The 13,127-nt window shown below is 42.8% G+C and overlaps 1 protein-coding gene across 3 annotated transcripts in view; it reads left to right on the plus strand.

Annotated features, from left to right (window-relative positions):
• XPO7 (exportin 7) overlaps positions 1-12,810 on the plus strand; it is an 89,895-nt gene extending 77,085 nt beyond the window's left edge. For all 3 annotated transcript variants that reach the window (XM_018052255.1, XM_013966097.2, XM_005683969.3), the window contains exons 19-28: positions 417-523; positions 2,747-2,835; positions 3,549-3,656; positions 5,519-5,601; positions 5,842-6,056; positions 6,283-6,421; positions 8,165-8,325; positions 9,440-9,538; positions 10,043-10,170; positions 11,194-12,810. In XM_018052255.1, coding sequence (XP_017907744.1) covers positions 417-523; positions 2,747-2,835; positions 3,549-3,656; positions 5,519-5,601; positions 5,842-6,056; positions 6,283-6,421; positions 8,165-8,325; positions 9,440-9,538; positions 10,043-10,170; positions 11,194-11,287 — 1,223 coding nt within the window. In that variant the 3' untranslated portion in view covers positions 11,288-12,810. The remainder of the gene's footprint in view (positions 1-416; positions 524-2,746; positions 2,836-3,548; positions 3,657-5,518; positions 5,602-5,841; positions 6,057-6,282; positions 6,422-8,164; positions 8,326-9,439; positions 9,539-10,042; positions 10,171-11,193) is intronic.

A 13,127-nucleotide genomic window follows, 5' to 3' on the forward strand; every position in this document is an offset into this window, starting at 1 on the left:
CTACTAAACTTACGAGGTAAAACCTTCTATGTTTATGAAGGATTACTTAAAAAGGGAGGGGGAGTAATAAAAAAGAAACTCCTCCACGTGCACCTAATTCAGGTTCAGGTCTCATCTAGTTCTCATACACCAGACTCGGTCATTTCTCATCAGAATCTTTGATATTGAACCTCAGTATTAAAAAATTGGGGCATTCCTGAGTTAGATGATTTCTGCTGTGATGATTTTTCTAGTTTAAAAAATTATCTCTGTACATAATTTTATTCTGAAATTACTACTAGTACCTACTGGGATAATCAAGGACTGCTCTGAATTATCCCTGGGTCTGTACTTCCTTTATAGCAACTTACTTTTCACGCATACCACAGCCTTGCACGTTTTGTATTGAGGTCACAGCCCGGTTATTTTCCTTACAGGAGAGGATGAAGACCAGTACGAGCAGTTCATGCTGCCGCTCACAGCGGCGTTTGAGGCTGTGGCCCAGATGTTCAGCACTAACAGTTTCAACGAACAAGAGGCAAAGGTAAGTCCTTCACCCACTGATTGATCACCTTCTGGTTAAGGGCTAGTCCCTGAGAGAGACTGGATTGGATAGCACTGCAGAAAAGTGTTTTATCTATAGATTTTTCTACTGATACAGCTCTTTATTCAGTCTCTTGGATTCCTGGGATTTTTAAATAGGAGAACCAACATAAACTTCATAAACTTTATTTTTATGTTAAAGTGTTTATGTTCTTAAACAGTTCTTAGGATTTTTTATCTTTAAGTTTTCACATGTATTAGAATAATGTTAATATGTTTTCTCATTGCCTTTTTAATCTCTGAAGTATATTTGGTCATGTCTCCTTTTCATTTTTAATACTGCTTATTAGTGCTTTCTTTCGTTTTTCTAGATGTCTTGCCAGAGATTTGTTAGTTTATTAGTCTGCTCATGGCACACAAAAGAATTCTTTATTTTTTCTTTTTCTTTGTTTTATTTCTGTTTTATCTGTTTGCTGTTTCATTCATTTCTGTTCTTAATCTTTATCTTCATACCTTTTACTTGAATCTATTCTGTGGTTGTCACTTCACTTTTCAATCTCTTCTTTCCTAATACAGTCATTTAAAACTATAAATGTCTCTCTAGGTGTATTATTTCATAAATGTTGTTTTGTTTTGTTTTTTTAATTAGTGTAAAAAAAAACTTATAACACATTTCAGCCATTTTTAAGTGGTTTAGTAGCAGTAAGTTTTCACATTGTTTTGAAACAGGTCTCCGGAATCCACAAGCTATGATATATAGCATCTTTCGTTATCATTCAGCTTTTTGCATTTTATTTCCATTAAGATTTCATATTTGACCCATGAGTCATTTAGAAGGGTTTGTAAATTTCCATATAAATGGAATTTTAAAGTTACCTTCAGTTATTGATTTCTAGCTGTCAGAATAGCCGTCTTTTTTTTTTTTTTTTTTGCTTTCCTTCTCTTGTTTCTTGCACACTTGTACTCTTTACCTATAGATCTCTGTACCAAAACCAGAAACAGTGGACTATTAATATTTGTAGGACTTTTCTGTAGTGTTCATGACTCTAATAATGAGTTTTAGAGCCACCAAATAGCCCAGTGTTATTGCCCTCTAAAATGCCATACTTTACCTGACATTATAAAATTCTCCTTTTTCATCTCTAGAAAGCCTCTGGGTGTTCTCTTTTCAAATTAACAAGGAAGTCAGAGAGCAATGCCAGTTACCAAACTCTATCCTCTTTACTCTGGTGTACTACAGTCTGAGATGGGTACTACTATCAAGGATAACAGGGATAGCAGCCCCTTCCCCATCACATTAGTTCTGTACAAAACAAGTAAAATTAATGAAAGAACCACCTTGGCCATGAACTACAACCATCACTATATCTTTGTCATGTCTCATGTAACGAGCCCGTGTCTTAGACTTAAAGTGGAGCTTATGGTATCAGTTTAGGAACAGAGCTGTAAGCAGACCATTAACAAAAATGCAGACTTTTTTTACAAACGAGTCGGGACACCCAGTGTACCTACTGGTGGCTGTTAGCTTTTGGAAAGTGGTTTCATTGCTCTTCAGCGCCCACTAGTCAATATTCTGTTGAGAAAGAGAGCTTTGGATTTGGAATCTTGGTGTCCTAACCCTGGTTTTTTTGCTGCCTTCCAGCAGGACTGTAAACAAATTATTGACCTCACTGGGCCACAGGCTCTTAGTATTAGTGCTTTATAGGTCCAAGATCCGATACATCAGTCTTCTTTCTAGATAGCCCAACCAAAAGGCAAATAGTCTTGCAGACTTCTATCTTGCTCCTGGCGGGGTCTGTATTTGCATTCCTGTGGCACTGATACCTTTGTAACTAGATGTGGTACCAGACCTTTAGGGATATGACTCTTCTCCTTCTTCTTGTATGTGCTTTTTTGCCTTTTTCTCCCCCACCTCTTCTTGAATAAGCTTTTTTGCTTTCCCATTTTTTATATACAATTTATCACATTAATGTCTTAAAATCTTATCATCCTCTGTTTTTGCTATGATGGGCCAGGAAACTATCCCTTTCTCTGGATATGAAAAGCATCCAAAACTAGTTTTCCAGAAGAGATTGCACTTCTCTCTCCAGTATGGGAGAGATTGAGTCAGAATACTGCGAAGGAGTATTTGTTGAATGATGGGAGAAGGAAGATGAAATTCCCATCGGGTGGTGATAGGTTTGGTGTTTCTTCTGTCTTAACATACTTTGGCTTTCTGCCACAGCGAACTCTAGTTGGCCTTGTAAGAGACCTGAGAGGAATAGCTTTTGCCTTCAATGCCAAGACCAGCTTCATGATGCTGTTCGAATGGATGTATCCTAACTCAAGCTGGGAGTGCACCTCCACAAGCTTTACCTGGAGGGTGAATGGGTGATGGAGTCATTGGAGAAGGTGGGAGGAAGGAATTGTGAGGCTGAGAAGGTGAAGAGCTACCCAAAAGGCAGCCATGTCTTTCGAGTTCTCATTCCTCAGTGATCCAGTGACATGAAGCTGCCTGATCATTGAGATTGAGAAGTGAGTGAGGTGGGGCTCCTCGGTTTCTATTTGGGGTTCCAATTATAAATCCCTTTGGAATTATTGCATGTGAATTTTGCTACACCTAGAAAAGAGACTTTTCAATCTACTAATAAGACAGCTGTACTAGGAGTTAGAAAGGCTAAGCTTGCTAACTTCATAACCTGTAACAAAGCACTTAACATCTAAGTGCCTCCATTTCCTCAAACAGTTATGTCCAGTTAGGCTTCCCTGTCACCTCACAGAGGTGGTAAGAGGACAGATAACAGGATGAAATGCATTGTGCTTCTCAGAAGAAAGGCATTATGTAAGTTAAAGTGTGTCTTTGGATGCCTTTTGCAAGGTAAAGGACACACAGTTGCTCTAGAACCTTCTGTTCAGAAAGACGCTAAGATTAGCAAGCAGCAGACAGGAAATCAGAGAACTGTAATTTGGCAGGTTGTGCCTGACCAGTGTTGAGAAATTCTGTACCTTTCTGTATTCAGAATTCTTCCTTAGCTTTTCATTTACAGCTACCCCTCCTACATGCCCATCCTGCAGCGGGCCATTGAGCTGTGGTACCATGACCCAGCCTGTACTACACCTGTGCTCAAGCTGATGGCCGAACTGGTCCACAACAGGTAAGCAGGGAGATTCTCAAAAGGCCCCGCTGCCCTTCATCTGAGCGGGCCCTGCGATTATTCGTTTTACCTAGTGTTTTCAGCACGTTATAGAGGGTACTAAGATTCACTGCTGTCAAACTTCGAAAACCTCTGATAGATTGTGTTCTGTGTTTGTTTGTTTGAAAGAAGGATGTCCCTACCCACACAAACCTATAGCGGCTTGCAGGAAGTAAGTCACTTTTTAAAAAACGCCTCAAGATAACCCACTGTTAAGTGAATCTGGCAACCAAGAGTCTCAATTATAAATTTCTTTTTCATTTATTTATTCTTAATTGAAGGATAATTACAACAGGGATCAGACATAAGTATACATAGGTCCCATTATGTATTCATTGTTAGGCAGATGACAGCTGAATCAGTGAAGGTTTATCTTAAATTAAGAAAGATTTCCAAAATACTACATTTTAGATTTGCCCAGCAATTTAGGGGTGTAAAGAAAAGACCACTTCAGCACCTTGACTTCACTAGAACTTCAGCTCTGCATCTGCCTTGCATCTGTCCTGGCACACCTGAGAGAGAGAGTCATGTTTATAGCTACCTTAGTGAAGAAGTGGGTGATAGTCACGGAAGTTGCAGCCACCTGTGAGGCTTTTAGTTAAGACTTACTTATAAAATAAACATTTAAGAACATCTGCTCTTTGCTGCTTAGGCACTTTGATATTGATTGTGCCAGACAAAACCTTGTCCACTTAGATGTTACAGTCTGGCGGGACGATAGACAGTAAAACAAGTGTGGAAGATCATTTGAAAAAAGTAAGATAATAAGGGAGTCGAAGAAGAGAAGGATTCTCAGAGACAGTAATATAGATGGACCAGAAGCATTCTGGTATTCCCTGCAAGGAGAGGGAAAAAGCAGTCAAAACAGAGAAAAGAACTGCAATGGCCCAGAGACGGAATGAGCTTGCTGGCTGAAGCCTAGGGAAGGCAGGGAGGCCATGGTGGGCGCCCAGCCAGAGACATCATGCTGCAGCTCAGTACAGCAGTAGTGAGGCGTGGTGTGCACTCAGTATGTGGGAAGCTGTGGAGCATGGTAAGCAGGGATCAGAATGATCTCCTGGACATTATTTAAAGGTGTCCTCGCTTCACGTGGATAATGAGACCCTAGGGGCAAGAGTGGAAGCAGAAGGACCTCACAGCTGGCGGGTGGGTTCAGGACATATTGGAGAGCTAGATCTTGATGGATTCTCTGTGGCGGGGGGGAGAAGAATCAAGAGGACTCGTGTTGGTCTGAGGCCTTACCAGCCATGAGGTCAGCAACCTCATTAAGCAGTAGAGGAGCAAGCCAAGGAGGAGAACTCTGGCCTAGGGGACAGTCAGGAATGCAAAGCTCAGGTTGTTGATGTTGTTTGCCCTCCCGGCTTGACTCCCTAGGTAGCACACTCAGTGCCTTCACAGCTTTTGTTCTTCAGAAGTAGGGACGATGCTTCTGCCCCTCCCGCAGTTGCCACTGAAGCTAGAGAGGTAATATATAATAGATTAAAGTCTGCAGGGCTGTGAGTGAGTACAACCAAGCAATGACTGTTCTAGAACCCATACTTTAAATCAAATTGAGAATTTTTTAAAATAATTTTATTTCCAGCTTCATTTCCCTTGTTTCTTTTAAATGTTTTTGGTTTGAGCAGCAGAACTTGAATGTATCATGTTTTTCTTCAAGATACAACAAGCTACATCACTGGTTATCTTGGATTAACTTGGTTATTTCACATTATAATAGGTAGTCTGTGTCTTCATGCAAAAAGTATCACCTAAGGTATTCAGGCAAGAGTGAGTCTTCCAGTAACATATCTCTGACTTTTATCTCCTCTGTGTTATCTGCTCAGATCCCAGCGACTCCAGTTTGATGTCTCATCCCCCAATGGCATCTTACTCTTCAGAGAAACCAGCAAGATGATAACAATGTATGGTAAGCAATTAAGAGGAGCAATACCCCGGAAGTGAATTCTAGCCCAGTCTCCACTCCGCAGTATGGGTCTCAGGCCAGCCCTGGCAGTATCCAGGAGAGCACTGCCGAGGCATGCTGTGTTGTTCATACACTCATGTTACAGTGCCACCCGGTGCCAAGGACTTTTGGACTAATAGGGTTAAGTTGGTGTGTGAACTGTCAGCTACCACGTGATTGAATAAATGTATCTCGTCTACTCAGGCAATCGCATCCTGACACTAGGAGAGGTCCCGAAGGATCAGGTCTACGCACTGAAGCTCAAGGGCATCTCCATCTGTTTCTCCATGCTGAAGGCTGCTCTCAGCGGGAGCTACGTCAATTTTGGAGTCTTCCGTCTCTATGGGGATGATGCCCTGGACAATGCTCTACAGACCTTCATCAAGCTGCTCCTCTCTATCCCCCACAGCGACCTCCTGGTAAGCCCTGAGCTTCATCGTTGACTGAATCTGAGTCCCTCATCACGTCTGTCTTTTTTTTTGGCTGAGGCCATGATTGAATGTTTCTCTGAAGAACTAGAAGCTAGCTCCACTGGGCCTTTCTGTCTTCCCATCTGAAGGGCACTAAGCTGTTTATTTCTGATTGTGCTCACACGTGCTGAGGTACACATTGCCTCCACTGACTCTAACCCTGCTTCTCCCACAGGATTACCCCAAGCTCAGCCAGTCTTACTATTCACTACTGGAAGTCCTCACCCAGGACCACATGAACTTTATCGCAAGCCTGGAACCTCATGTCATCATGTATATTCTCTCTTCCATTTCTGAAGGACTTACTGCACTTGGTAAGCACCTGGGTTGGTAGATGGGCTGGTCGATTGGCTTTTACCACCTGACTAAGCAGAAGGGAGAATCTTGCCCCAATAGGATTATTGCTTTGGGGAGTTGACCCTCACACCAGAGTATATAACTCTTGGGAACATTCTCCTCCAGCACATACTTACTGATGCCCTCCTACAGACTAGGCACTAAGGATCTAGTATAGTAATTAGTCCCTGTCCCTTGGGAGCTTTTCATCTGGTAGATGAAATAGACATGTAAACAGATGACTGCCTGTTCCCGCCCTTACCTGTGTAAGCGCAGCAGTGGGGGTGAGTACAGAGTGCTGTGGGAGCACCCCGGAAGAATACCTGAACTCCTGGCCTTGAGGGCATCCTGCAGAGTGCTGAATGGGCATCATCAGATGAACTGGGGAGGAAGCCTCCTCGCATCAGGAACAGCAAGTACTAGCCCCCAAAGGCAAAGAAGAACCAGGAACTCCAGATGGCAAGAGAGGAGTGAGGCAAAGCTGGGGGGAGAGAGGAGGCAGGGCAGATCTGGAGGTCATGGAGGCTGCCCTTCAGCTGGATCAGGGTGTTTGGATCCTAGCCTTAGGGCAGTGGAAGCAGTGGGGCGTTTAACCCAGCGTGCTCCGTAAGTCTTCATCCTATTCCACCTGGCTCTGGTCAACCATTTTGTTACCACACTGCCTGCCAGCCAGCTGTCTTGGTGTGTATGTGTGCAGAGAATAAAATACATTTTTATACTAAGCTGAGCAAAACATAAATAGGAAGAATAAGTCAACTGGAAAATGATCATAATTTATTGCAAATGCAGAGGATGACTTTTGAATTGTCTGCCATGGTGAGTCAGCCACACCTCTGTGCCACTTCCTTGATATGCACTTACCTCCAGCAGGGTGCATAACTGTGTCTAGAACCATCCAGCCAGGTATCAGATCCTGCTTTAGAAGGCTGGTTTTTAGCTTCTTGAAAAACCTTGGCATGCACAGAAGCAGCATGGTTTACTCGTTTAGGCCTGTGGTCTGAGCCTCACCAAGTCAGTGCTGTCTGCAGGCTGCACTGCAGTGTCCCCTTTATAAATGCACAGACACCTGTAGCTTTACACCACACACTTCCCCAGAGATGCCAGAGAGAAAAGAATGTTTCAGCACCCCACTCTTAACAAACTGTAGTGTTGATAGGCTGTACTAAGCTGGGTTCAGTGACATCACCCAGGTAACTTGGAGCACAGGCTCACGTCACGTGCTTGGATTGTAATTATTGCTCTTCCAATTACTTGTAGTTACTAGACCTTGAGGCAAGTCACAGAGCCTCTACACACTTCTGTTTACTCATTGGTAAAATGGAACACCTACCTCCTGGCGTTCTCAAAAGGATAAAATAGAGATAAAGTCCTTAGCACAGTATCTGGCACAGTAAAAGCACTTGCTCTACTGTAAGCTATTTGTTACTTTTTATGAAGCAGAAGACATAAATCCACATCATATGAAGTCAATAATTTCACTATTATTTCTGTTAGCTATTATGACGAGCTCATTTTCAGATTTGGCATTAAACCCTGCTGTAAGATGAGGGTGAGAGGTTAACAGACAGCATCCCCACTGGTAGTCTTGGCTACACCGGCCACGTCCCCGGTCCAGCTAGGTGCCTCTGGGGGGTCTAAGCTTGGCATCTCACATTCAGCTGCATCGCCAGTGGCAGCTCAGTACCCCTGCTCCATTCCATCCCTGCCCTGCTTTCTTCCAGACACCATGGTATGCACAGGTTGCTGCTCCTGCCTGGACCACATCGTGACATACCTCTTCAAGCAGCTTTCACGGAGCACCAAGAAGAGGACGACGCCCCTGACCCAGGAGAGCGACCGCTTCCTGCATATCATGCAGCAGCATCCAGAGATGATCCAGCAGGTGAGGAGTGTGAGGGGCAGGAGGCGGCCTGGGAGAGAGAACCTCTCTGAGAGGGGGAGGCCCAGAAAGATAAGGAACTTCACCAAAATCTCACCTGGTTAATGCTGCCAAGGAGAATTTTATGCCTTAAAATGACAGCAGATTTTTTAGTTTGCTGAGGGATCACTGAATGTGGATATAGACAATCTGAAAAAGTCAGGTTTTGAATTTTTCTTCTGAGTGTTACACCAGCCCCCATGCCTTGGGCCTGTCCCATGAGCACAATTCTCCTTCCATGACAGTGGCTTTGCTCATGCATTGCTATAAATGGAGTGTGAGTGAGAGTATCCAGCTGTAAAACTTGTACTTCCACTTGCAGAATAGAAGAAGAGTGTAGGACAGAATTCCTGGCAGTCCAGTGGTTAGGACTGCAAGCATTCACTGCTGAGGACGTGGGTTTGATCCCTAGTTGGGAAACTAAGATCCCTGCAAGCCACACTGTGCAGCCAAAAAACTTACATGTTGTTCTACCTTTCAAATGAAGCTCTCGGTTTAACAAAAAGAAAAAAGAGCACATGACAAAAGGAGATAACTGACCACACATGGAGATCAAACCGTATGCCTACCATTATTTAATTTGTATGCAACATATTTTCAAAAATAAGATTTGCAGAAATACACCAGATAAAAATAGATAAGGAAAAAGAATCAATGGAATAATTTAAAATTTTAGACAATAATATTTTAACCAATCTCATCTTTATCTATGTTTTTCCCTAAGAAATAGTGAACATCCCCAAAATGTTATAAATCTCTCTCTCCTGAGACAAGATCCTGAGAGCTTTAGTGCAGGGTGATTTTGCCTATTACAGTCATTTACTTGACCGATCCCATTACCCACAAAAATGAGGGTTAACTGGAAAGGTCCATTTTTAAATGAATTATCAAACCAATTCCCTGGAAAGGGAATATCTTGTAACTCACCTTATAATAGATTTAAATGAAGTTGCATGAACTATGTGGTTTACTCTCAACAGAAAAGGCTTTCAGCCTAATACACTCCTCTCTCTGGGATCTGTAGTTCTGTTCTGGGTAGCCACACACCAGGTCACTGCCTCCACTTCTCCGTTTCCAGATGCTGTCAACGGTGCTGAATATCATCATCTTCGAAGACTGTAGGAACCAGTGGTCTATGTCCCGACCCCTACTCGGCTTGATACTACTTAATGAAAAGGTAGGAGAACCAGCTCCCTGGTGTCCAGGGCACTGTGGGAAAGACAGAAGCACCCCCACAGTGGAGAAAGAGGCCCATTTTCTGAGCATGTCCTATTCATGCGCTAAACAGAACATAATCACTTAAACATTAGAAGTCAGCACCTGTAGCAGTTCAGACAGAAGGGGAAGGATGAGGAAGTGTGACAAGGAAAGAAGCCTCTGGAGATCAGAGCACCTGAGGCCTACGTTCGAGTTCCAGTTCTGCCATAAACAGACATAAGTTAAGTCTAGAGATTCTTATAAAAGAAGAATCTGCATCAGGTGACCCTCATAGTATTTATCGCTTTAAAATTCTAAATTTTTAAGTAAGATAATGATATCCTACAGGTGCTTGCTTGAACTTTAGAAAAAAAAGTATCCAATTTTGTTTCTTCTAGAACACTCCTGTTCTTCAGGTGATGAGGGGCTAGTCAACCTTTCTGCCTCTTCTCTCCTTACCTTCTCTCTTGTCTCTGCCCTGCAGTATTTTTCTGACCTAAGGAACAGTATCGTGAACAGCCAGCCACCAGAGAAGCAGCAGGCTATGCATCTGTGCTTTGAAAACTTGATGGAAGGCATAGAGCGAAACCTTCTAACGAAAAACAGAGACAGGTGAGTGTCGAATGCTCTGCCAAGAAATCCTGGGCAACTGTTAGTTTTCAGATCATTGAAACGTAGGAGACTCCTTCAAAGTCTTCTAGAGGCTGTCTAAAAGGAAGTGCTGCCCAATAGAAAAGCAAGCCACAAAATAATTTAAAATTTTCTAGTTACTGTAAAAAGAAACAATGTTCATTTTAGTATCTTTTATTTATTTAACCCATGTGTCTAAAATAATATGTTAATGTATAATCAGTATTTTTAAACTGAGAATTTTAACATTCTTTTTGTTGTGCTAAGTCTTTAAGATCTTACGTATTTTACAATTAACAGGACATCTCAATTCAGATGCTAAATTTTCATCAGAAATTTGTATTTAGATTTGTATTTAGATTTCCTAAGATTTACAGTTGACAAAGTAGACTCCCATACTTAAGTTGTTCCAGACATACTTAGTTGTCCAATAACTGAACTTATGTCAGGTTTTCCTAAGTTGATTTTTTAAATTTTCTTTCACTTTAATTAATTTAAAATACAGCTTTTAACTTCAAGTTAATTAAGGTACAATTGGGGGACTGAATTTTAAGTGTCTTTTCATTACATTCAGTTCCTCGGTTGCTCTGAGCACTGCAAGTGCTGTACAGCCACCTGTGACTAACGGCTACCATACTGGACAGCACAGGTCTCTTGGCATTAAGACATGAGACAGCCTCATTCTTGTCCAGCCCTCACCTCGTGAGGGTTACTTCCCTTCTGACAAAGATGAGATTGAGATTCCTTTTGTGCTGCCATGAGCCTGTAATGATCCTCAGAGCCCTGGATTTAACCAGATCTTGAGCCTGCCTTAAAGTTGTCAGGGAGAAAGGGGTACAAAACCAGCCCAGCTTCTCCTTAGTCTTAGGACTGAAATTAACTGACCTTAGAACCCATTGCTTCAAACATACTGCCTCTCAGTAGCCACTTGCTTGCTAGAAACATTTTTGGCAAAGACCTTCCCCTTCCACTCTGCTCCCACAACTTACATGCTCCTCTCTGTAGGTTCACCCAGAACCTGTCAGCATTCCGTCGAGAAGTCAACGACTCGATGAAGAATTCCACGTATGGAGTGAATAGCAATGATATGATGAGCTGACACCTCCTTGGACTCTACCTGTACAGAGCAGTGTCCCTTTGGTCTGACCCAGGGGGCGAACAGTTACAATGGAGAGGGCCTGGCTGATCCTGGCCCCCTCCTCCAGGGGTATGGGGAAAATGGCAAAGGTCAACTAGCTTCTTCCCCAGGGAATAGGGGTGTGCGTGCACTCACTCGGGGGGCAGGGCGCTGCTGGTTCCTGGGGGATCGGGTGGGAAGGGTGGTGGGAGGAGGTAAGGAGATAGAGGCACAAATGTGTGAGTCTCCAGCCCCCCTCCTCCTGGGGCCACCCACGGGGAAAGAACCCCCAGTGTCCTGCCACAACCTGCCTTGTATAAACATGTACATTTTTTCATAACATTTTGAACAAGGTTTATATTGACTCAAGTTTAAAAACAAAGTGTGACTGAAAAATTTTTACAGAGTCTAGTGCACCAATGCTGATGTGAGGGGTTGTGTATGCGAGTGAGGAAAAAATGTGTATTCTGGTGGCCTGAAGCTTTACTGGACAAGGATGTGTGAACGTGCAGAGATATATTTAGTGACACAGTGTAGAGAGGCAAAAAGAAAAAAAAAAAGTAAAAATTCCAAATGTATATTTTTTCTTATTGCCCTTCCCTTGGCCCCCCAAATTATCACTTCCTGTTACTATATTACCCTTGTTATTAGGAACTCTAAGCCATGCGGAGCACCACCCCTCTTCCCCTGTCAGCCTAGATGCCGCCCTTGGTTCCTTGGCCTCTTGCAGTGACCGACAACTCCAGCTAAAAGTGTTTGGTGTTCTTAGCTTCATCCTCTTTCCCACTTTGCCGATCCCCCATCCTCAGACATATGCCTCTTGCTTTTAAAAGTCAGATGTAACTCTATAATTTAGGGTTCTTGGTCTCTGTTCAAAGTGGAGACCAGAGAAAAGGAGTTGAGCCAGTGGCTCTCCTGTCGAGCAATTTGGATGAGTCCACCAGAGGCCGTCACGTGTGGCCAATAACTTTTAGTCTTCCCCAGCCCTCGAGGCAGTGTGTGTGGATGTGTGCGTGTGGATATTTATATATGTACCCTGCACTCGTGAATGTATGAACTGGAGGAAGTTACTACAGTGGAGGGGTTCTTAATAACAAGGTCTGCCTAGCATGAAGTATTTAACATTCTCCCACCCCTTTAAAAATATACATTTTTATAAAATGAAAACCATAATAAATGTTTTGAATATTAAAAAAAATTAACCTACAGAGGAAAATTAACGGAGAAAGCTATTTGCCTTGTACTTTTTCCACAACTGTTGCTGCTAGTTGTACGCATCTCTAGTTCAGCTCTCGCCCATGGGACACTCATCAATTAGGTTTTATTTTTATTTTTCTCCTCTAGCCCCAGAAACAAGCCTGTTAATTTTTTTTTTTCCTTCTCCTCTGACGACTGTGTGGTGAATCCTTTCTTGCGTGATCAGGTTGCGGATAGACTTGTAAGGGTGTTTGCTGCATACAGTGTAAGCATTGTGACCGCCAATAAACTTCAATGGTTTCTACTGACCTGGTTTCAGCAATCAAGTCTAGTGTGTTGGCAGGGACATGTCTCATTCTGAACACGTGAAACATGCATTCCTGAAAGCCAGTGGGTGACAAGGGACCCCTCAACTCTGAAATTAGCTTGTTTCTCATTGGATGAAGTCTGAGTCTATGTCTTTTTAAAAGCAGGACTCTTAGTCCATATATTCTCTATATAAAAAATATGCTGGGTCCACAGCTGTAACAAGTGAAGCCTCTCTATCTCTTTATGAGCTTCCAGGTAACAACAGGGTACCCAGGAGAGAAGTAGTAATTGCAAAAACCGCAGTTAATGTTCTGAC

This window comes from Capra hircus, chromosome 8, assembly GCF_001704415.2.
Source record: "Capra hircus breed San Clemente chromosome 8, ASM170441v1, whole genome shotgun sequence".
Lineage (NCBI taxonomy): Eukaryota > Metazoa > Chordata > Mammalia > Artiodactyla > Bovidae > Capra > Capra hircus.